A 25,369-nucleotide genomic window follows, 5' to 3' on the forward strand; every position below is an offset into this window, starting at 1 on the left:
CTCTCAGATGTGTCCGAACTATGTCTGTCACTCACATTGCCATTGGCAACTTCATCTGCACGCTGCACCTCATGCTCTTCCGTCATGTGTGCATATTTAAATTCATGCCAGTTGAGCCGGATTTTCCGAAGCCAATCGCAGCCCAGAAGACTGGGCCCACTACCCTTAGCTATCACCAGCCTGGCTTCAGCCTCCTGGCTCCCAGCCGAAATATTCATATATAACACCCCTAAATGAGGTATGGGCTGCCCCGTATAGGTCCTGAGTTGGAGTTTAGATGGTTTGATGGGAGGCAGGTTGGATCCCCATGTCCTCCTGCAGGTCTCTTCACTAATGACCAATGCAGTAGCCCCTGAATCAATCTCGAATTTAATGTCCTTTCCCTTGACAGTGACTGGAGCATAATATGGTTCAGGTGGTCCCTCATCCGTTTCCACCCCAAACACGTAGGCACACGCTGCCTCTCCGTCTGCTTCTCCTAGGTGGTGTGTGGCTGCCTAAGTCTGTTGAGCTTTCCGCTGACCAGGCTTAACCTTACCCTTTATGCTCCTGAAATTTTTAACTAAATGTCCCTTTTTGCTACAAGCATGGCAGACAGTATCTTTGAATTGACAAACATTTGCATAGTGCGTTCCTCCACACTGAAAACATTCCACCCGCTTTGCCTGACTAGCAGTCTCCCTCCTGACTTGGAGCACTGCTGCCGACTGCGACCCCCCCATATCCTTTCTGTATATTCTTGGCATTATTAGCAGCCAACTCCATGCCTTGGGCAATCTCTACGGCTGTCTTGAAAGTCAACGGTGGGATTTCCCCCAACAAGCTGTGTTGTACAGCATCATTATTAATGCCGCACACTAATCTACCACGGAGCATGTCATCCAACACGGCTCTGAAATCGCAATGCTCCGACAGCTGCCGAAGCTCGGCCACAAAATCACTCACAGACTGACCTGGCTTCCAGTCATGGCTGTGAAACTTGAACTGTTGAACTATCACCGAAGGCTTCGGATTGCAGTGGTTCCCCACGAGCTTGACCCGTTCGTCATATGGAATTTCTCCCAGTTTCCGCGGCATAGCTAAGTTCCGTATCAGCTTGTACGTCTTTGCCCCACACACACTCAGGAGAATAGAGCGCTGCTTAGCCTCCTCAGTAATTCCATTAGCACAGATAAAGTGGCCCCACCTTTCCTCGTACTGCGGCCACTCCTCGATTTGCTCGTTGAACACACCGACCGTTCCAAACGTAGCCATCCGAACACGAGGCTCCTCGCCAGCTCACAGCTCCTGATCGGAAACAGGGCCAGCCTGTCCACAAAACCAGATTACCTCATCGCCAAAAATACGTGGTAACTTCTACTTTACAAAAAGACCACTCGACAACTTGATGGCCAAAAGAGCATCTTTATCTGGGACAGCAAATGATATTTACAATACAGAGGCTTCCAGGGACCTCATGCGGCATGGGTGGTGGAACTATATACAATACATACTGGAAGTAAAAAGAGCGGAAGTAAACACCCCGCCAACCCTGGTAGTATTAATTTACTTTTAATAATAATACTCACATTACAACACCATCCCATCCCAGACACTGCCTGTTCAATCTCCTGCCATCTGCTAGGAGATACAGAAACATCTTAGTCAAGAAAATTAGACTGAAAAACAGCTTCTTCCTGAGGGCTGTTGTGCAGCTGAATAATAAGACCATAAGACTATAAGATAAAGGAGTAGAATTAGGCCATTAGGCCCATCAGGTCCACTCTGCCATTTCATCATGGCTGTTTCAATATTCCTCTCAGCTCCAATCTCGTGCCTTCTCCCCATATCCCTTCATGCCCTGACTAATCAAGAATCTATCAACCTCTGCCTTGAATATGCCCAATGATTCGGCCTCCACAGCCACCCAGGGCAAAGAATTCCACAGATTCTCCACTCTCTGGCTAAAGAAATTCCTCCTACACCCCAACTCGTCAATGGTCTTTGAGTGTTATGGACTGTTTCTTAGTGGTATTAATTATTTTAATTAAGCCATACTGCCTGCATCGTAAATATCTGTTTTGCACAGACTGGAGTAGCACCACAATGTCATTGTCTTGAGCAATGAAAATAAAGTTCTATTCTATTCTATTTTAATACAGATGCTTCTTTACCAATGAATAAACATTACTTAGCTTGCTATTGAAATTCCAGCCCCAGTGGGTAACTTACATTCTGATTTCTCAAGTTCTTGAAAATAACAAGAAAACTAAAGGAAACCAAACACACTTGCAACTTGAAGATTTTCAGGTTAATGTGCACGTCAGTCTGCTGAACGCTTTGGTCAACTTAGAATCACAGAATCATAGTACATCACTGAAACAGGCCCATTGACCCACCCAATCCATGCCAAACCATTTAATCTGCCTACTCCCATTGGCCTGCACAGGGACCAAAGCCCTCCATATTTCTACCATCCATGTACCTATCCAAACTTCTCTTGAACATTGAAATCGAGCTGGCATGGACCACTTGCCCTGGCAGATCATTCCACACTCTCCAAACCTTCTCAGGGAAGATGCTACTCCTCAAGTTCCCCTTAAACTTGTGTGTAAATAGTGTGTATTGCCAATTTGTTAGCTTCCTGGCACATTGTTGTGGCCAATCCCAAAAGGTCCACATGGCCCTAAAATACCAGAAGCAACCTGTAATCTACAAAACCAATTACCAGCAACACACATAAGATGCTGGAGGAACTCAGCAGGTCAGCATCTCTGGAAATGAGTAAACTGTCAACGTTTTGTACCAAGACTCATCAGCGAGGACTGAGGTCCTTTAGGGAAGAGGAAGGTAGAGCATGATGAACAACATACTGTTTGAGTGACAAGTTAATTAAAAATAGGAATCAGTATAATACAGAAAATAGAGGTGATTTCTTTCAGTAAGGTGGTGGTGCGTTCGGTTGCAACGGATTCTATGGGGTCAACAAAAGGTGCTACTGTCATATTTTTTATGATCATAAGATCCTCATATACATTAAGAGCTTAGAGTATTGCAGGTCTGCTCCATCAAATGGATTTGCTGTGCATTGTGCTGCTGCCTGAGTCAAAGGAGATGTACCGTCTAACAGCAGGTGGCCACCTTGGTCGCTTTTCTTGTGATTGCAAGACCCTTTTGGACGTTGTTAATGTGGTATGCTGCATGTTCGATTCACTGGTTTATTGGCTGAGAGCAGGGGTGGACGGTGGTGCAGCTGCCTCATCTTCGTTGTAGAGGTCCAGGGCTCAAGCTACAGTGGCACCTGTTTACAGGCACCAGGAGAGAGTCGTTGCAGCTTGTGTGCTCCGCCAGCGATGGTGTGGCACGGCGTCCAGAATGAAGTAGGTGCTGCCCTCCAGTGTTCGATCGGCAGAAGTAAAGCTCTATTGAATTTGACTACAGATTTCTGCGACGTTGATGGACATTTTTTATAAAGTGGTTGTATCTTACTGATACCTTTATGTGCTTGATATCGTGCACATGCTATATGCTCCTTGTGGTGTGTGTGACTGCTGTACTGTGTTTTGCACCTTTGCCCACAAGGCTATTCAATATTATGAAATCATTAGATATTTTTAAATTTCTACATTTTTCATTAATCTCATCTCATTATGGGATTGTTCTTAACTTAATCATTACATTAGCCACCTGTTATTTCATTCAGTTTCCACAGAAACTCAGAATAGCACAACAATTTTAACAGATTGTCACTGTAGAGGCTACAATAATATCAAATTAAGCACAAAACACTTTTCTAAACTAATTATTTCCAATCAGCAGCTGGATTTGTTCCCCCAATAAAAATAATTTATTTCTTACCCTACGGTGGGGTCAACAGCGATACCTCGAGGATTTCCCAGGTTTTCTCCAATTAATGTTATACGGTTACTCCCATCCAGAGCAGCAACTTCAATTCTGTTAATACTTGTCTCCACCACATACAATTTATCGTTCACCCAGTCCACAGCTAGGTTTTCAGGTTTGTCAATGGAAACGTTTAGGATCTCCTGAATTGTAGTGCCACTCAGATCTACAGAAAAAACCTAATGGAAAAAAAAGGCGAAATAAGTTGGTTCCCCAAGCAATCAATATCCCCCATCATGGGCAAGACAATATATACATGACATATATCGGATCAGGCTTGTATTTATGGTAAGGAATGGTGTTAAGCCATAGGCCATTCAATCCTTTTTGAGTTTGTATTTTAAAGCAAGATTTTGGTGACTGACATTTGCCTCTTGATTGTGCATGTGTCAGTAATCACATTGAGCTAAACTGCTACATGATCCTGTAATGTGCTGGATTGCTTCTGGCTTCTCTTGGCATTTTCTGCATTTGTCATCTTGAATTTGTTGTCTGTTATGATGTATTTTGATAAATGTTTGTGTAAACTACTTGGTCCTGTATTGCCATTATTACTATGGATGTCCAAATGTCAAAGCAGATAGCAACTGCTGCTATTTCTGTCTCCATCACAGAATTCACCCAAGTCTTGCCATATCTAAGCAGCATTACCCTTTTCTAGTTGAGCAATGAAATTGGTCAGCCTCGGTATGTGTATCAAGGTACCTTTCTAAAGTTGGTCACATTGCACATCCTCTCACATCAAACTTTGGGCTGAGGGCTAAATGAACTGTGCCTTCCTGAATTCTGGTGCGATCACACACCTGACCATTCCCTACACATCTCTTACTTTAACTGTTGAATAAGTTCCTATGGCCACTTCTGCAAGGAACACTTTTAGGTGAGGGATTCAAATTTATGTTCTCTTGTTGAAACTTTGGAAAGAGGGGTTGGAGGAGAGCATAGAATTCAAAGATTTCAAAGCTTTCAAAGGTACATTTAATGTCAGAGAAATGTATACAATATACATCCTGAAATGTTTTTCTTCACAACCATCCACGAAAAACAGAGGAGTGCCCCAAAGAATGAATGATAGTTAAATGTTAGAACCCCAAAGTCTCCTCCAGGAATTCATTTCCTTTTTGGCAAGATGGAGATTAATAGCTTGGCTTGGTGTGGTTGGCTTAACTTGTTTGATTTCTTTTTCTCCAGTGTTTTCTAACAGGAACTCAGATGCACTTGAGTAAGTTCCAAAACAATTTATTCTGAGTATGGAGAATTTAATAATCTAACTGTCACCAGATTAGCAGTGAGTTACCAACAGTAAAATACCTGTGGAAAATCGACACATAGAAGAAAAAATGTTTTCAACACCAATTCATCTTCCCCAGACTACTGATTCAGTGCCCAGTTTTGGGAATGTTGCGCACCTTATTTTGAATGGTATCTGTCCAAAAGATCTTGCCCAAACGGTAGTGGAAATCCACACCAACAGCAATACCACGATTGTAAGATTGCACAAGAAAGCGAACGTTCCTCCCGTGAACATCACCAATCAGCAAATTGCGACCATTTGAGAAGATGATGGACGGAATTCCAGCTGTAAATGAAGAACTAGTATCTATATTAAGTGCACTTACAATGTTTCAGAAATGCAAACTCCCTCTATTTTCAGATAACACACATACACACCAATTTTTAATAAGCTATTTAACTGTACACAATATTACAGAGGGAAAAACTCTGCATTGGAGATGCTAGAGCAGAAACGAATGCTAGTAAATTCATTTGAAACAGTAAGCAAAAGTTCAAAGGACAGCAGTTCACAAATTATTATAAACATGAGAGATTCTGTCAATGCTGGAAATCCGGAACACACACAAAATGCTGAAGGAACTCAGCAGGTCAGGCAGCAACAATGGAAATGAATACACACAAAAGATTCTGCAGATGCTGAACATCCAGAATAACACACACAAAATGCTGGAGGAACTCAGCAGGTCAGGCAGCATCCAAGGAAGTGAATGAACGGTTGACTTTTTGGGCTGGGACCCTTCTTCAAGACTCAGGATATTACTTCAAGATATTTTCTCATCCTTTACTGATCATCTTATCACAGCCAACAAAATAAATTTGGAATACTATATACAGAAAATATACAAAAAAAATTGCCATTGATGTGAAATCTTTCTTGTAATTGTAGCTTTTCTTCTAAAATAGTTATTTCCTGATCATCATCTAAAGATTAACTTAAACTTGCTAGAATGCCACTGAACATGAACAACCTGACAGAGTATAATGAGCAATTTAGTACAGAAAACGCTGCTGCCAACACAGAATAAAAAGCAATGCGGACAAACAGCTAGGTAAATTCTGTGAAGAATTTACCTAGCTATTACCGTAATGCCACTTAACCACACTAACACCAAGTCACTTGATGCCCTTGTAGATCTACTAATTCATTTTCTGAATATATTCAGTAACAGCCAAATTCACTCTTGACTTCTCAAAGTCTAGCTTTATGGCCCTATGGTTAGAGGTGAAAAGAGGTCAGACAGGCCAACAGGGCCCTGGTGAAGCTGTATAGGCCAATCCCCTATACAGTGCACACAATGGATTACAGAAACATTGATGAACTCCAAACAGAAGGCCTTTGCTCTATGGGGGGGCCAAGAACTCAAGAAGAAGAAAATTCCCTCTTGGGTAAATTCGTTAATCTCCAGGTTAAGATGACTTTTTCTTCCTCAACTCTATCCTGAATGGTTGACTCTTTATTTTGAGGTTGTAACCCTTGATTCTAGACTACCATCTCGACTGCATCCGCTCTGTTAAGCCCTGTAAGAATTTCATACATTTCATTGAGATCGTTTCTCACTCTCTTAAACTCTAAAGTATAGGCCAATGAAAATCAACAAAACTGCAGATGCCGGAAATCTGAAATAAAACCAAGCATGCTGATAATGGTCAGCAGCTATGGTTGCTGCTGTGGAAACAAAAGCAGTGTTACATTCCATGTCAAATTTCTATCAACACAGTGCGTATTGTTTCATCTTACATTACAGAAGAAACTCCTCATCACAAGAAAAACTGGTGATCCTTTGCTAATTCCCCTCAACCACAAATTCTTCTTTAGATAGAGAGAGCATAACCGTGCCCAGGATTCTAGATGCAGCCCTGATGTGATGCAGATTCTAGATACACTCTCAGGATGATTTTTCTTTTTTCTTTTATACTCTTATACTCTTTTATACCCTTGCAAAAAACTTTTAGTTTTGTAAAATTATTATTATGGAGATACAAAACAGAATAGGCCTTTCCAGCCCTTCAATCCATGCCATCCAGCAATCCCCCCCCCCCCCATTTAACTCTAACCTAATCATGGGACAATATACAATAACCAATTAACCTATCAACAGGTACATCTTTGGACTGTGCGAGGAAACACGAGCACCCAGAGGAAACACATGGGGTCACGGGAAGATAATACAAACTCCTTACAGGCAGTGGCGGGAATTGAACCCAGGTCACTGGTATTGTAAAGCGTTGTGCTAACCACTATGCTACCACGCCTACACCCATTATTAATAATAAATGTATTATTGATAATAAATAATTAATCATAAATAATAATTTTGTAAAGGGCTTCACAGAACTATCATAAAGGATTGGAATTTTGATTTTATGCCTTACATGTTCAATTTTAAAATTTCCTCTTTAATGTCCAGTGGTTATGCCAGGGTAGAACAGAGTAAAATCTTCCTTTTAGAGTGTTCTCAAGCAAACAGCAAGCTCTAGAAGGCCAGCCAAAAGCTTCTTGAAGCAGAAAATCTAACACACCTTCATGTCCAGCAACTATGTTATTGTCACAGAAGGATTAACACAGTTTTGCAGATCAACGAATCAGTGGGAAGACAAAGTTCAAAGTACTTTGTTGTCAAAGTATGTATACTTATACAACCCTGAGATTCATCTCCCTACAGGCAGAGCCACAAAACAAAGAAACCTCTTTTAGAAGCCTCTGACTATGTGACTATGTCATTCTCAAGGCTACATGCGCGAATACAGATTCTGGATGGTAGTCACTGGAATTTTATGAAAGCTACAAAAAACAATGACATTGGTTCTTTTTTGGAAGAGTTGTCCATAGATTCCCTGAATGCATTTACACACTGCAGCTCAAACCGTGCTCCGTGACAACTTATAAACTAGAGTTGAACAATAGCACATTTTCAGCCATGGTTAAGACTGATTTTCACCTACAGGAGGAATTACGAAACAAGAGTCAAATAGGAAGGTCACGCTCAAACTTACATGATGCATTGGCTCGACAGGTCTTGTGATGCTCCAGGACGTAGCCCTGCACACAGGAGCATGCATAGCTTCCTGCTCTGTCTTCACATAGTTGGTCACAAGTTCCCCAAACACTACATTCATCGAAGTCTACATTTAAAGAAAACAGAGAGAAGTTAAACATTTCTGGATTCAATTGCACCAAAAATCTGTGGGTTTCCTAACATCATGTCTTTCAAAGTGTGGAGACAGGTTCAAGAACGCTTTATCGAGTCATAATCCTCCTGGAGGTTTCCTTAGACCTCGCCACTCTAAATAACGATGTAATGGAGAGCGAGTCAAGGAAGAATTCAGAAACTGATACAAAATAAAAACTTAGATAAGGGGCCTCACAGAGTGTTGTGAGCAGTTTTCGGACCATTATCTAAAAAAGGATGTACTGACATTGGAGAGGGTTCAAAGAAGGTTCACGAAAATAATTCCAAGATTGAAAGACGTATTATGTGATGCCATTTGATATCTCTGGACCTCTACTCACTGGAATTCAGAATAATGAGGGGCGGATCTGATTGAAAACTATTGAATGTTGAAAGGCCTCAATAGAGTGGATGTGGGGAGGATTATATCCAATGGTGGGGGAGTCTAAGACCAGGGAACACAGTCTCAGAATAGAGGGGTGTCCATTCAGAAGGATGAGGGAGGTATTTCTTCAGCAAGAGAGTGGTGAATCTGTAGAATGCATTGCCATAGGCAGCTGTGGAGGCCAAGTCATTGAGTACATTTAAGGCAGAGGCTGATAGATTCTTGATTAGTCAGGACATAAAGAGATTTGGGGAGAAGGCAGGAGACTGGGGCTGAGAGGGAAATGAATCAGCCATGATGAAATGTCAGAGCAAACTCGATGATCCAAATGGCCTAATTCTGCTCTTATATTTTATGATATGGTAAATCAAAGGACATGAAGATCTAATCATATGTACCAAACAGAGATTCCTAGAATTGTAAAAATGTGCTTCTTGTCCTTTTACCCATCATAACTATGGCAGATGAGCAAATTAGCATTCCTCACCAATGCAGGAGCGGCCATCGGTGTCCACTACATATCCCAATGGGCAAAAGCAGATCCCACCCAATGGGGAAGAATGGCAGTGATATTCACAGCTTAAAGCTGCACAGTTAATTGCACCTAAAAGAAAATAAAAACATAAATGTATTTAGGGGATAACTTTAATAATAAAATTAAGCTTTTGCTAACAAGAGATGACAGCTGTTTCATTTTTTCTATTGCTTCAAACACAAGCTTATGAAGTGAAATATGACTGTTAGTGTAACCTTGTGAGCATGTTGTTGTAGTGGCAGAGAATGGAACAGTCCATTACAGAAAACCTGCTAGATTTCAACTGACAAAGGATTAAAATCTAGAAGATAATCTTCATCATTGTCATTACGTGCCATGTCAGATGACATAAATGATCATCTCCTGACCATGATTGTTCTGTGCAAATTTTTTTTTTTTTTTTTTACAGAAGTGGTTTTACAGAAGTGGTTTGCCATCGCCTTCTTCTGGGCAGTGTCTTTAGAAGACGGGTGATCCCAACCATTATCAATACTCTTCAGAGATTGTCTGCTTGGTGCCAGTGGTTGCATAACCAGGACCACTGGCACCTGGTGATATGCACCAGCCACCTGTTCTGATGGCTTCATGTGACCCTGATCAGGGAAGTTAAACAGGTGTTACACCTTGCCCAAGGGTGACCTGCAGGCTAGCAGAGGGAAGGAGCACCTTACACCTCCTTTGGTAGAGACACATCTCCATCCCATCACCCAGAAGATAATACTATGCATGGAATGTGTTAATATTATAGCCACGGATTTCTATCAGATATTAGGCATTCTGTCTTAAAATTATTTGTGACTGGTTTAGATAGAATAAATAGAGAGAAGCAATTCCCATTAGTAAATAGAATCCGTGACCTTTGATCCTAAAAGAAATAAAAGGAGAATGTGGGGGTAATTTTATTTAAACAAAAACTATCATAACACTACTGACACTATCCACTGCTGGTTTCATCAGCAATATAAGTGCCACTGGATAGTCAATTGGAACAGAAACTTTACTGATTTTACTCACCACCCCCCCCCCCAAACCTGAACACTGCAGGTAATTATAACCCCCAACTCCTCAACTTATTATCCGCAAACAACACAAAATGGACCATTCTTCAGATTTTATACATTTGTACAGAGATTTTATTTTTTAGTTGAAGCACCATTATATTTTAATAATTCCCTATTTTTAGTAAATGCTCTGTTTTTGAATTGCTCTGATAAAGCAGTTCACACTGACAGGGACCTGAACACAGCACTGTAGAGTAGTGGTTAGCACAACACTTTACAGTACCAGTGACCTGGGTTCGACGCTGCATTCTCCCCATGACCGACTAGGATTCTTCTAGGTGCTCCAGATTCCTACCAAAGTCCAAAGGTGTACCCATTGGTAGGTTAATTGATCATTATAAATTGTTCTGTGATTAGGCTACTGTTAAATTGGGGGATTGCTGGACGACATTGTTTGAAGGGCCAGAAGGGCCTATTTCACGCTGTGCCTCAATGAACAAAAATAATTAAATTTAAGTTCTGCTGGATTTTTTGGGGAATGAGTGCATGCCCCTGATGTTATTAGGTGAACATGGTTTTCATGTTTATAATCTCATGTTTTTGTTATATAGATTCCAGCATCCAGTTCCTCAGCAGATATCTGAAGTTAATAACTCATCGGGGTAATTGAGAAGTTCGTGGCCTAAGCTAGAAGAAGATAAGTTATTAACTTCAAACTTTCTGCATAATCACTCAGAGAGTTGACCTGCATGTGCATGTAACGAGAGCTGTATAACTCAACTCCTTCTACTTTAGGCCACAAACTTATCAACCACACATCTGTGGACACTTTCTGGACCAACATCCATATGCTCCACGACCGCTGGACTAAGTGCGTAAATGTAGGAGGGGACTATGTTGAAAAATAAATGTGCTAGATTTTCTAAAACTGACTCCTACCTTAAGCCATGAGCTTATCAATCACCCCTCGTACAATGACCAATTAACCTACCAACTGGTACATCTTCAGACTATGGGAGGAAACTAGAGCACCCGGAGGAAAGCCACGCAGTCATGGGGAGAATGTACAAACTCCTTACAGAGAGTGACAGGAATTGAATCCGCATCACTGGCACTGTAAAGCATCAACACAACAGCACCTGGCAAGAACTCACAGAATTTGGCCATGAGATTTTTCTAAGCATAAGACTATAAATAAAACCTAAATCATAACATTTTCAATGGACTCCAATAAAGACAGCGTTTAAAATGCAGACACTCAGATGATTTGAGAAACACATCATGATGTAGTATAATGTAAAATCTCGCCAATTTTGCAAAAAAAACTCGAAGTAAGAAATGCAAGGACAATATTAAAAAATGCCACAGAATGTGGACAGAGACTTGTCCGAAAGATGGGTATGCCCCAGATGCTCAGTAAGATACCACAGTGCCACTTTATCAGCTTTCATTGGGGAGAGAGCACAGGGGGAAAAATAGGGTGTGTACCAGGCAAGAGCATTAGAACTTATCTTTCTACTTAAATGGAATATGTAGAGACCTCTGTTTGAAATAAAATTATTAAATTCAGAGTACTTTGCACTGCATACTTAGATTAATAGATATAAGTGAGTACTGTACAAGGACAAGCTCCTTTTATCAAATAACTAACGGTATCCGAGTTCATAACCAGGCTTCCAAGTACCTTGACAAGAGGATAGGCTCTTCAAGAGTACAGGCTCCTCTATCAGACAAATTCTCTATCAGACAAGCGACAAACAGTTCTTCTAACAATATCTGACTACTCACTGCAGTTCCTTCCAGCTGTTGTATTAGTTTCATCTTCAGCAAAGGAACAGTCCTGGATCCCATCACATAGTTTGTTGAGAGAGATGCACTGCTGGGAGCTTGGACAATACCACTGCCTTGGAGAGCAGATTTCCTGTTCCCCTCTTTCTACTCAAAAATATAAACAAAGGCAGATTTTTAGAAGAGCCAGCATGATCCAAACACAATTTTAGATAACCCTTTGGATTAAGGCATTGTTTGATAGGTTCTTGGTTAGTCAGGATGTCTAAGGTTACGGAGAAAAGGCAAGAGAATGGGGCCGAGAGGTATAATAAATCTTCTCCTAAGTCTTACCTTCTACAGATCTAGTGAAATAAACAAGAAGTCAAAGATAACTTCATTGTCCCTGCATAGTGAAGATCGCAACATCTCTGCTTCATGTTCAAATGCATGACTGCTAAATTCTGTAATCCCCATTTATCTGTCCATTAATCTCACTCATTAATAGACTGACTGATGGCCCACATTCTTACCACATCCTCTTTCATCAGCATTATCTCCACAGTCATCATCTCCATCACAGAGCCAATACTGATGAATGCAATGGCCACTAGGACAGGTGAAATATTCTCCTGTACACTCCGGATAAGCTGAGAAAAAACAAAACAACATTATTACCACCCTATGCACCAATTAACAAAATTAGTTTGGAAACTGAAGAAAAACTAAGAAGTGGCAGATTATTTTTAAAGTCTGAGGAATCAAATGTGTTCATATGACATCTAGCAAATGCCAGGAAGGATTGATTTGGCTGTTCACGGGCTGATACAATTCAAAGATATTACACAAGAGTCACTCAAACAATTACAGTTTATCTGAATATAGCACTGTTGTGTTATCAAATCATCTACAGTTGTACAGAAATATACAATGCTATTAAAATGTATCACAATGTTAACATATGTTTTAATATGTAATATAACAATAACCTTGACATTGCTTTAATGATTTTCAACTTCTTGCTAATCTTTAAAAATGATTTTAATGTAGGACCTTTTCTCATCATAAAAATAAGGAATTAATGTTTGATTTTCTATTCAACCAACCTACAAATTTAATTTTACATAGATGCATTTCCATTTATAACATAATTGTACTCATATACTAGTCTTCGTTTGAATGATTTAAGCACCAGGCCAGACTGAAATGGTCAGGGTGCTGGGATCGGAGGTGAGGGATGGTCCAGTGCGATCCAGTGCAGCCCACTGCTCTACAGGGTTTGTTATCTCCATGCTGGACTGAGGCTGTGGCCTGCAACTACTGCACTTCTGGATCAGCTGCAGTGATGCCTGGCTTTGTGAACTTCAGTTCTGAATGCTGTTAGGTTGCTTTATTCTTTGCAGAATTTGTTCTCTCTCTCTACACACACTGGGTGTTTAAAGGTTTTCTTTTGTTTTTAATGAGTTCTATTGAGTTTCTTTGTTTTGTGGCTGCCTGTCGGGAGACAAGTATGAAGTATACATATTTTGATAATAAATGTACTTTGAACTTTTGTTTCCTCATCTGCACTATTGTGTTTTTTTTACTTACTTGCTTACTGCCCATTATGCCACTGGCATTTAGAACAGCAATGAAGGTCCTCCATCTTGGTTTGTCTTTGACCATACTTGGATGTAGAAGGATTCTTCACTGCTGTTTCTGTAGCATTTTTATTGACCAGTCAGGGTCTTAGCCCTGAGCTGAACCCCCGAACCTGACAAACCCGTGGACCACTCTTAGTCTGGCCTTTACCCTGTGACCTGTTTGGCATGGGTGTTCCTCCCAAGAGCCAGAGCATAAGCCCTGACTCCAGCCAGCATAGCTCTCTGGGTCATTAAGACACGCAAGTCTCCAAACCATGACAAGGTTGTGGTCCTCATGGAGGATTGTGGCTTCATTGAAAGGCTAATCTTCTCAAATATTTCACAACCTAGCAACCTCAAGATTCTAAATATCCATTAGACATAGAGGTTCCTGTGCATTCTTTATTTAATATATGGCCTGCTGTTTTAAGTTGCATATATAAAATTACTAGAAATCCAAGAGAAGTGGAAGTCCAACAAACAGATTGCAAGTATAACCTCTGTCCATACCACCACAAAGACCAAAGACAGAAAGTGGAGACAGGCCCCTCTCCACAAGGACAGCAACACTGGCCAGACAGCATCAGACCAGCATCTCTCCTTACAACAGATGCCTGCCACGTGTTCATTCTTGGTCAGAGATCACAGCAGAGTTACCACGATAAAATGCATCTTCAACTAACTTCATTTCGACATGAATATTTGAAAAAGTTCAACAGTTTAAAAAAAGGGCAAAATTCAAACTGTTTCCTGGTATTACATCTCAATATAATCCCACAATAGCTATTAACTGGCAATTTCTTCCAGAAAACAGATTTATGAGAGATTTTCTTTAAAAACCGATGGGTGTGCTGCAGTTGTGTGCAGATTTCTGCTGCACAGCAAAGAGACAGGAAAACAAAACATTATCTTCTATTCTATCTTTTTTTACACTTGTCTGAAGTATGATTGAACTGTTCTAATTCTCCATACCACAATTACTCATTTTAATGTCAACAGAATTCACCTTTAAACATAATTTGAAATGATCACTGTTTCTGGACTGGCTGCAGCAGTTCTGCAAAGTTGTTTCAAATGAAACACAGTATTTTAATTCATGGTTTTGAAGCTTTTTTCTATCAGTTCTGTGGGCAGATTTTTATTCTATAAGGTATATAAGGACTTAGTGGTGAGCAATAACTTAATAATAAATTGCAAAATAACAAACCATCAGGGGCCACAAAACAAGAGACAACTGACACTTAATGCAACAAGGCAACTGAAGGCTAGGGACAACTGGTTGAGACTGGCTGGATCAAAGTGTGAACAAGGACTGTGGATGAAAGTTGGGTTTAAATAGGTTGCAGGTGACAAGTTGGAAATGAGTGCCATGTGATTCCTGTTAGATGGGTGGAGACTGAGAGGTGCCTAAAGTGCGCAGGCCTGGCAACTTATCATTCTCTGTGTAACAATAGCTTGAAGTATTTGATATGTACTTTTAAACATTTCTGGTAGCAATGTGATATTATACATGTAATCGCTCACTTAATAAAGAAAGCTTGTTCTAGAAAACCTTTCCTTGAATTGTCAGTTTCACAAATCTGAGGACTAAATCAAAAAACTGAAACAGGATAATACTGATATATTTCCCAATTAACAAAATCAAACATATTGCTCCAAATTAATTACTAGGGTTTTTGATTTACTACAAATGTAAATGTAACAAGTAACACATAACATTCAGTTACTCTCAATGGCAAGAGGACTAACTTCAAGTACTATTATAGAAGGAAATAATAATGGAGAAACTAAAACAAATACATTACCACAGTTTTGCTCATCGCTTTGATCCCCACAATCGTCATCATGGTCACACACAAATAACCTTGGGATGCATTCCATATTGGCACACTGATAATACCCAATATTGCATCTCTGCGCTTTATAGGTTGGGAAGGAGTGAAAAAGTAAAAAAGGAAGAAAATAAACACAAGATTCAGGTACTTAACTGAAAAATTCACATTGCAAGTTATGCACTTTTTTAAAATCATAGCTTAAGTGCACCATCTAGGGGGACAATTCGTCAGTCAAATTAAATTTGCATTCTGGAATCTGAATGGTAAATTACTTTGAGCTACTACTGCCACACATTGTCCAACTGCCCCTGTTTCTAAGTATACATGCGAGGTTGTCCACCTTGATTTTATTGATGCACCACAGAAACGTTCTTATCCAGATGCATCACAGTTTGATATGGTAACTGTTCAGCCTGAGACTACAAGAAACTGCAGAAGGCAAAGGAGCCTCAGGACTCGCCACCAGGTTCAGAAAAAGTTACCATTTCTCAACAATCAGGCTCATAAACCAGAGGGGATAACTTCATTCACTCCATCACTGAACAACCTACAGACTCACTTTAAAGGACTTTTCTTTTCAAGTTCTCGATGTTTATTGCTTATTTATTTATTTTGATCTTTGTATTTGCAGTTTGCTTTCTTTTGCTCATTGGTTGTTTGCCCGTCTTGTTTTTTTCCAATTTATTGGGCTTCTTTGCATTTTTTGTGAATACCCGCAAGAAAATAAATCTCAGAGTTGTAAATCTCAGAAACGGGTATATACTTTAAGAATAAATTTACTTTGAACTTTGAACTCATTCATTGGAAATGATATATAGCTCTTCTGCAATCCACAAACTGAACGACAAACAGTAAGTGAGTTACACACCTAAGAAACCATACCACTTTCTTTTCCATTTTCTCTTCCCTGATAGTTACTAGTTTGCCATTATTCTGATTAAGTTGCTGCATTAACCGTTCAAAAATTTGACCAAAAGAGGATACATTAAATTGCTTCCAATCTGACTTGTACATCAGTATTTCTGTATGATTGTGTGCTTTGCCAAAGACATACTGGTTCCAAGAATAGACAATCTAAACATTAGAAAAAGGGAACGTACTGCAATTGAATTCATCTGTTCCATCTCTACAGTTCAGCACTCCGTCACAATGCTGGCTAGAGTTGTAACATGCACCACTGGAACACTCCATTTCGGTGCAAGTAGGATAAGCTAAAGAAAAAAAGACAGAAAGCAAAATAAATGTCTAATTAGTATGTGTATATAGAATCATAGAAACGTACAGCACAGAAGCAGGCCTTTGGTCCATTTAGTCCGTGCTGAAACATTTAAATTGCCTACTCCAATCAACCAGCACCAGGACCATAGCCCTCTATGCCCCTACCATTATTGTACCCATCTAAACTTTTCTTAAATGTTGAAATCGAGCTCACATGTACCACTTGTGCTGAGAACTTGTTCCACACTATCATGGCCTGCTGAATGAAGAAGTTTCCCCTCATCTTTCCCTTAAACTTTCACCTTTCATCTTTAACCCATTACCTCTGGTTGTAGTGCCACCAAACCCCAAAGGAAAAATACAGCTTGCATTAACACTATATATGTCCCTCATAATTTTGTATACCTCTATCAATCTTCTATTTTCCTAGGAATAAAGTCCTAACCTATTCATCTTTGATTACAACTCAGGTCATCCAGAACCAACGTCATCCTTGTAAATTTTCTCTGTACTCTTTCAACCTTATTTACATCTTTCCTGTAGGTAGGTGGCAAAAACTGTCCACAATATTCCAAATTAAGCCTCACCAACATCTTATACAACTTCAACATAACATCCCAAATCCTGTACTCAATACATTGATTTATAAAGACCAATGTGGCAGAAGATTTCTTTATGACTCTATCTACCTGTGACACCACTTTCAATAAATTATGGATCTGTCTTCCCAGATCCTTTTGTTCAATCATACTTCTCAGTAGAGTCATTATCCAGATTAGGCACATAATCATATACGCAAAGCTCAACTGGTGGCAAGAGAGAGAAAGTGGGACTAAATAGTTGGGGTTACCAACATTATATTCCAATAATAAGGGTCAGATTGGAGATGGGGCATTTTGAAGACAGGTCATTAAAAAACCCCCACTGTGTACCAAACGATGCCAGGAGCAGCACCGGAATAAGTAGTTGGTAGATTCTGAATGTGGTTCCTTAACGTTGTCATAGCTAGGGTTGGTAATGGGGACCATCTCCTATGACCTACTAAATGTTCCCAGTGGCATGCGCTTCAAATAGCCTCTGACAACCACGTCCAGCTTCTGGCCTTCACGTGTGGCTTAGTTTCTAAGCCTAGTGGAACTGTTTCTACTGACAGGAGAAGGAGAATGGAGTTACTGGAAACTTAAAACTAGTCACTTTGGGCAGATGGAGCTTATAAGATGGCAGCTCATCTAGGAGAAGGAAAACTTTGATCTCAAACCTCTTCTGCCTTGCAGCTATACCCACTTCATGGGGAAGGCTTCAGGTGTAAACCTCTGAGGGAAAATCCAGAGCTGGAGTCCCTAAGGCAGTCCTACTTTGAGTTCAACACTGACTTGGCAACTCCTGCAACGCGACTGGTGCCAAACTGTATCGGTCTCTGCCATTCCTTTGGGTCTATCTGATGCATGGAGAGGGTGAGCTTGCTACATGGGCAACAGCTTGCTCTCTATATTGTACTGCCCAGGCTTCCATATCTATATGGCTAGGATGCAACATCCATGGTTGATTCTGACCGTCGGAGGCCTCACAGTTCCTCACAGTTTCATGTAATATAACAATGCAAGCTAAGACAAAAAAACAAATGTAGAATCTACCAGCTACTTATTCCTGAAATGTGACCATTAACTCCAAAGTCAACACACCAGGCCCTTCACAAAATATGTAAACAGTTAGTGTTTGTTCCCCAAAAATAACAATTCATACTTTAGCTTCAAATAGCAAATACTCCCTGCCTTTCTATTCTCAAAAAAGAGTATACTTGGCAGCTTCAGCATTTGCTAGGAATCTCTCAAATTCATGTACATTTGTCCATTTAATAGGGGGTTAAACCTGTGAGGGAAGCTAAGGCAGGTTGGAGATAGATTTCTAGTTACCTTTACTACATTCAACATATGAATGGTAAGCTTAGGACTTTTCAAAGGTGCACAAGCCATATTATGTAGGAAGTGCCAAAAATATCTTGCAGAGCTTGCAGGTAATTAGCTGACATGGCTAATGGAATTTCTGCCTTGAGGAACCTCACTATATCAGTCACCAGGCCCTTTAAGCTCTCTACCAGTCTCAGTTTTTTCATATTATCTGAGCACTGCCATTCATCCCAAGCCTCATATTTTTCTTCCCCATTGGGTGGCAGCTTGACCCCAGACACTCCCAGGCTACAATAACCTTGGCTCTCCGCAGCTACACTTCTGCATTTCTCATCCAGTGATGTCAAAATGAACTCAGAATTTAAATCAATCACTGAAGGACTCATTAGACCTACCACATCAGACAACTCCTTCCCCACACCGCAGAAATGAGAGCAACTTGTCTTTAAAGTCTCCACCCTCAGCTACTCGAAACTCATCTCCCAATTGTTCACTCTTGCCTACACTCCCCTCTTCCCTAAAAGTATGTCTCCACCTCTCCATTTGCACCACTCCTTTCAAGTCTTTGCTAGCCTGGACTAACACAACATCCTTACCAGCCAATTGTTCAAAACACTGTTCAAAGAGGGTACTTTCCCTGATAATTTAATGGCACTTGGAACGCTAACTAAAAATTTGTCTGGGCTGCGGATATCTGCCTCACTCACAACATAAGTATTAGCTGTGGGTGATCTCTTTGCATCACACCAAAGCTTAATCCCTGCGGCATCAATAATCACTTTCCTGGGCACTGGCTTAAACACAGGATAAAACCAACAAACCACTTAATCAATTCTTACAGAAAATACACAGTATTCAGGGAATCAAATCCCGGACAAGTCCCAACAATGAAGACCGTAAGACCATGAATTGTAGGAGCAGAAATAGGCCATTTGGCCCATCCTCCTGCTCCACCATTCAATCATGGGCTGATCCAATTCTTACAGTCATCTCCACTCCCCTGCCTTCTCTCCATACTCTTTGATGCCCTGGCTAATCAAGAACTTAACTATCTCTGCCTTAAATGCACCCAGTCACTTGGCCTCCACAGCCACTTGTGGCAACAAATTCCACAGATTTACCACCCTCTGGCTAAAGTAATTTCTCCCCATCTCTGTTCTAAACAGACGTCCTTCAATCCTGAAATTATGACCTTTTGTCCTAGACTCCCCTACCATGGGAAATAACTTTGTTATATCTAATCTGTTTAGGCCTCTTAACATTCGGAGTGTTTCTATGAGATACCCCCCCCCCCCCCGCCATTCTCCTGAACCCCAGGGAATACAGCCCAAGAACTGCCAGACGTTTCTCATACAGTAACCCTTTCAGTCCTGGAATCATTCTCAATGTCAGTGTGGCCTTTCTAAAATAAGGAGCCCAAAACTGTACACAATACTCCAAGTGTGGTCTCACAAGTGCCTTATAGAGCCTCAACATCACATCCCTGCTCTTATATTCTATAGCTCTAGAAATGAATGCCAACATTGCATTTGCCTTCTTCTTCCCCTTTTTACTGGGCATCTCTAGAAACACGGCTGGTTAGACCCTCGCTAACAGGCTAATGCACTCAGTGGTGAGAAAACCACCATACTGCCAACTCCATACATCTAGGGCCAATATGACTTGGGTCCCACCAGACCGGGACAGTTGGGGTGTTCCCCAATCTGAGTGAATATTCTGTAAATACTGTCCCAATGCAATTAGCTGTCGGCAAGAAATAACAGATCATACAGATACAATTATAAAAAAGCATATTTACAAATTTCAGATTTATCGAACAGTTAATAAGAAAAAGAAAAAGGGCCCATTACAGTTAACTCAGTCCAAATGTGCACATATGTTGGAGCTTATCTTGAAGTTGTCTTTAACTCAAGCGCTGGACCTACAGTCTGCATGAAAGCACACACCACCTTCCAAATGCCACTAAAATCCATCTCGAACACACGGGCTCTCCCACAAGGGCATCAATCCTTCCTCCTTGAAGCTTTTCCTCTGCACAAAGCACCTCGTGCAACGAGGATGACATCCTCAGCCATCTGGCCTATCTTCTCCCAGCTCCTGCCAAAAAGACCTCAACCCTCACCTACATCCGTCACAAAAACTTCTCTGCCCAGCATTCTCTAGAACATACTCCCAATTCCACCATCCTGATTCGCTAACACAACATTCCTAAGATGAACAACATAGCCCCTTATGTTTAGCTTAAACCCAAACATGCTAAAAGCAGAATAGATTGCTCTTACAGAACTGTTAAAAGTGAAATACCTGCAGCATAGCAGTAAAAATCTTAACCTGGGCATTACACACACACACGTAGATATATATTTATATATATATACACACACACACACGTAGAGATATATACACACACACACATACATATATATATACATACATGTGTGTGTGTGTGTGTGTGTATAACTTGGATATGTACTTGGATAATGAATTTACTTTGAACTTTGATATAAATAATTTTTTGCAGTAGCTGAATGCTCCAGGTGTGTAGGAATTAATTCTCTATCTGAATATCTATGAGGGTTGACAGTATAAACTTCTGAGATATTTATGCCTTGCCACAGATGTCCTCTCCTGAGATCAATCAATAGCTCCAGCCACAAATGTAACTTGGTATGGAGCAAGAGTGTACTTTCAGTGGCTGTCAAGGGTGATCTTTCCACACTAAAGCATGAACTATTTGAAACGCATCATTGTCTGCCTTCCAACTGTTACATTACCGAAATCGCTGGTGCTCTTTATTCAAAAGAAAGCTGAATGGGTTTCATTCCTTTTGCCAAGGAGCAGCAAATGGAATCAGCTTTATCTTTAAGAGCTCTGCTCTTCAGGGTGGAAATTTAACTGGAAATGCACGGAAAAGAAAACAGACACCCTCAAAAACACAAGAAAGTCTGTAGATGCTGAAAATCCAGAGTAACACACACAAAATGCTGGTAGAACTCTTGACGGGTCTCGGCCTGAAACATCTACTGTTTATTCACCTACATATGTGCTGCCCAACTTGTTGAGGTCTTCCAGCATTTTGTGTGTGTTGCTTTCCAGTCTCTCAAAGTCATAGACTACAGCACAGAAATAGGCCCTTCCTACATCTAGACCATTGCAAACCATTTAAACTGCCTAATCCCATCAATATGCACCAGACCACAGCCCTCCGTACCCCTCCCATTCATGACCCTATTCAAACTTCTCCTAAACGTTGAAATTGAGCTTGCACGCACCACTTACACTGGCAGCTCGTTCCATGCTCTCATAACCCTCTGAAGAAGTTTCTGCTCATGTTCCCCTTAAACTTTTTACCTTTCTCCCTTAACCCATAACCTTGAGTCACAGTCCCACCAACCTCAAAATAGAAAGTCTGGTTGCATTTTCTCTGTCTACACCCCTGGGTGGGCAGCACACCAAGCACATGATAGAAAAGATGCATTAATTGTGCAGCCATTCCCTGTGCCATAAACATTAGATAATCTCTACGATGTTACATAGGTACGGATTGTCTGCTGGAAATGTGGCTTTTCATTCAGGTCCATTGCAAACTAATAAACTAATCACCAAACTTACAGTGCAAACTCAGTCTATATGGGTGTCTTTAGAAAGAACTTGCAAACCTAACCACAAATCAATTATCTCATATGTGGGCAGGCTATCTGACTAATGGTTTATGATAGTAACCAGAGATCGGCAGTATCATCCCTCAATACCACATCACAGCCCTTGAATTTCCCTTCAGCCAGTTGATTCAAATTATGTAAGACAATGCAGCTTAATCATCATCACTGCTCAGGGCCTCTCAAAGTCCTCCCATGAAAATAAATGATCTGCCACCTTACAAATCTCAGAAGTCCTATACATTGGAAAATTTTCCTCTCAGCTCTGAAGGTCTTTTTTCAGCAGATGTTGCTCTGCTTAAATTTTTTTCCTCTCATCCAAGAAAGATCGAGATCTAATTTGCTGATCTAGTTAACACCATAAGACATAGGAGCAGAATTAGGCCATTCAGCCCATTGAGTCTGTTCTGCCATTCCATCATGGCTGATCCCAGATCCCACTCGACCCCATACACCTGCCTTCTCACTACATCTTTTGATGCCCTGACCGAGATAGAAACAATCAGCTTCTGCTTAAGTATAACCACGGACTTTGCCTCCACCACAGTTTGCGGCAGAGCATTCCAAATATTCACTACTCTCTGGCTAAAAATATTCCTCCTTACCTCTGTTCTAAAGGGCCGTCCCTCGATTTTGAGGCTGTGCCCTCAGGTTCTGGATACCTCCATCATAGGAAACATCCTCTCCGCATCCAATCTATCTAGTCCTTTCAACATTCAGTAGGTTTCAATGAGATGTCCCCACATTCTTCTAAATTCCAGTGAGTACAGGGCCAAAGTAGCCAGACGCTCCTCATATATTAACCCCATCATTCCCAGAATCATCCTCCTGAACCTCCTCTGAACTCTCTCCAATGACAACACATTCTTTCTGAGATATGGGGCCCAAAACTGTTGACAAAACTCCAAGTGCGGCCTGACTAGTGTCTTATAAAGCCTCAGCATTATCTCCTTGCGTTTATATTCATTTCCCCTTGAAATAAATGCCAACATTGCATTTGCCTTCTTTATCACAAACACAACCTGTAAATTAACCTTCTGGGAGACTTGCATGAGGACTCCGTCTGCACCACTGATGTTTGAACCTTCTCCCCATTTAGATAATAGTCCACACTATTGTTCCTTTTAACAAAATGCATTATTATACATTTCCCAACTCTGTATTCCACCTGCCATTTTTTTGCCCATTCTTCCAATTTGTCTAAATCCTCCTGCAATCATATTGCTTCAACAGCACTACCTACCCCTCCACCTCCCTTCATATCATCCACAAACTTGGCCATGAAGCCATCAATTCCATTATCCAAATCATTGATAAACAATGTAAAAAGCAGCAGTCCCAATACTGACCCCTGAGGAGCACCATTAGTCACTGGCAGCAAACTAGCAAAGTACCTTTTTACCCCCACTCACTGCCTCCTGCCTGTCAGCCATTCCGCTATCCATGCCAGTGTCTTTCCTGTAATGTCATAGGATTTTATCTTGTTAAGTAGCCTCATGTTTGACACCTTATCAAATGTCTTCTGAAAATCCAAGTAAATGACATCCACTGCCTCTCCGTTGTCCACCCTGCTTGTTACTTCCTCGAAGAACTCTAACAGATTTGTCAGGCAAGATTTCCCTTTACAGAAACCACCCCAACATTGACTTATTTTATCGTTAGCCTCCAAATATCTCAAAGCATCATCCTTAATAATAGACTCCAACACTTTCCCAACCAGAGGTTAGGATAACTGGGCTGTAATTTCCTTTCTTTTGCCTTCCTCCCTTCTTAAAGAGTGGAGTGACATTTGCAATCTTCCAGTCCTCCAGGACCATGCCAGAAGCAATTGATTTTTGAAAGATGATAACCAATATATCCATTACTTCTTCAGCAACCTCTTTCCGGACTCTGGGATGTAGTCCATTTGGCCCAGGTGACTTGACCACCTTAAGACCTTTGAGTTTGCCTAGCACTTTTTCCTTTGTAATAGCACTGGCACTCACTCCTGTGCCTGACACTCATGGACCTCCAGCACACTGCTAGTGTCTTCCACAGTGAAGAAAGACGCGAAATACTCATTAAGTTCATATGCCATTTCTTTGTTCCCCCATTTGTACCTCACCAGCATCATTCTCCAGTGGTCCAATATCAACCCTCACCTCCCTTTTACACTTTAAGTAACTGAAAAAACTTTTGGTATCTTGCTTTATATTTTTGGCTAGTCTGTCCTCATATTTCATCAATTCCCTTCTTATAGCTTTATTTAAATTGCCTTTTGTTGGATTTTAAAAGCTTCTCAATCATCTAACTTCCCATTCACTTTTTCCACATATGTCCTTTCCTTATGCAGACCTTAACTTCCTTCCTCAACCAGAGTTGCCAACCCCTGCCATTTGAGAACTTCTTCCTCTGTGGGCATATCTATCTGCACCTTGTGAACTATTCCCAGAAACTTCAGCCACGTCTACTCTGCCGTCATCCCCACCAGTATCCTCCTCCAATCCACCTGGACAAGCTCGTTTCTGTAATTCCTTTTATTCCATTGTGATACAGATACATGTGAGTTATGCTTCTCCCTCTCAAACTGCAGTATGAATTCAATCACATTATGAACACTGGTTCCTAAGGGTTCCTTTACATTAAGCTTCCTGATAAGAAATGGGTTATTACACAACACCCAATCTAAGACAGCCTTTCCCCAAATAGGCTCAACACAAGCTGCTCTAAAATGCCATCTTGTAGGCATTCAACAAATTCCCTCTCTTGCAATCCAACACCAACCTGATTTTCCCAATTTCCTTGTATATTAATGCCCCCATCACAATTATGTGTCATGGGGGGGGGGGCGCGTTGGGAGCGGACCCAGATACAAGACACAGACACTTAAGTACCAGGACAGGACTAGGCATGAGAAGGAAGCAAGGAAAGTGGGGAAGAAAGGACACTGGACATGACACAGGCCCCAGACGAGACAAGGATTCTGGACCTGGCTAGGACTCGATAAGGACAGTGGAACCAGGATATGGAACTGGGAACTAGAAGCCTGTGCTTGGACTCCGAGCCAAGAAGGACCCAGAACCTGGGTCTTGGCTCAGGCTCGGACACCAGAA

At 41.0% G+C, this 25,369-nt stretch overlaps 1 protein-coding gene across 1 annotated transcript in view; it reads right to left on the reverse strand.

Moving 5' to 3' along the window:
* lrp2a (low density lipoprotein receptor-related protein 2a) overlaps nt 1-25,369 on the reverse strand; it is a 396,886-nt gene that overhangs the window by 303,883 nt on the left and 67,634 nt on the right. The window contains exons 3-10 of the mRNA XM_073047514.1: nt 16,594-16,704; nt 15,464-15,577; nt 12,570-12,686; nt 12,058-12,204; nt 9,221-9,337; nt 8,173-8,301; nt 5,292-5,461; nt 3,838-4,061 (exon numbers count right to left, since the gene is read on the reverse strand). Coding sequence (XP_072903615.1) covers nt 3,838-4,061; nt 5,292-5,461; nt 8,173-8,301; nt 9,221-9,337; nt 12,058-12,204; nt 12,570-12,686; nt 15,464-15,577; nt 16,594-16,704 — 1,129 coding nt within the window. The remainder of the gene's footprint in view (nt 1-3,837; nt 4,062-5,291; nt 5,462-8,172; nt 8,302-9,220; nt 9,338-12,057; nt 12,205-12,569; nt 12,687-15,463; nt 15,578-16,593; nt 16,705-25,369) is intronic.

This window comes from Hemitrygon akajei, chromosome 5 (genome assembly GCF_048418815.1).
Source record: "Hemitrygon akajei chromosome 5, sHemAka1.3, whole genome shotgun sequence".
NCBI classification, from domain to species: domain Eukaryota; kingdom Metazoa; phylum Chordata; class Chondrichthyes; order Myliobatiformes; family Dasyatidae; genus Hemitrygon; species Hemitrygon akajei.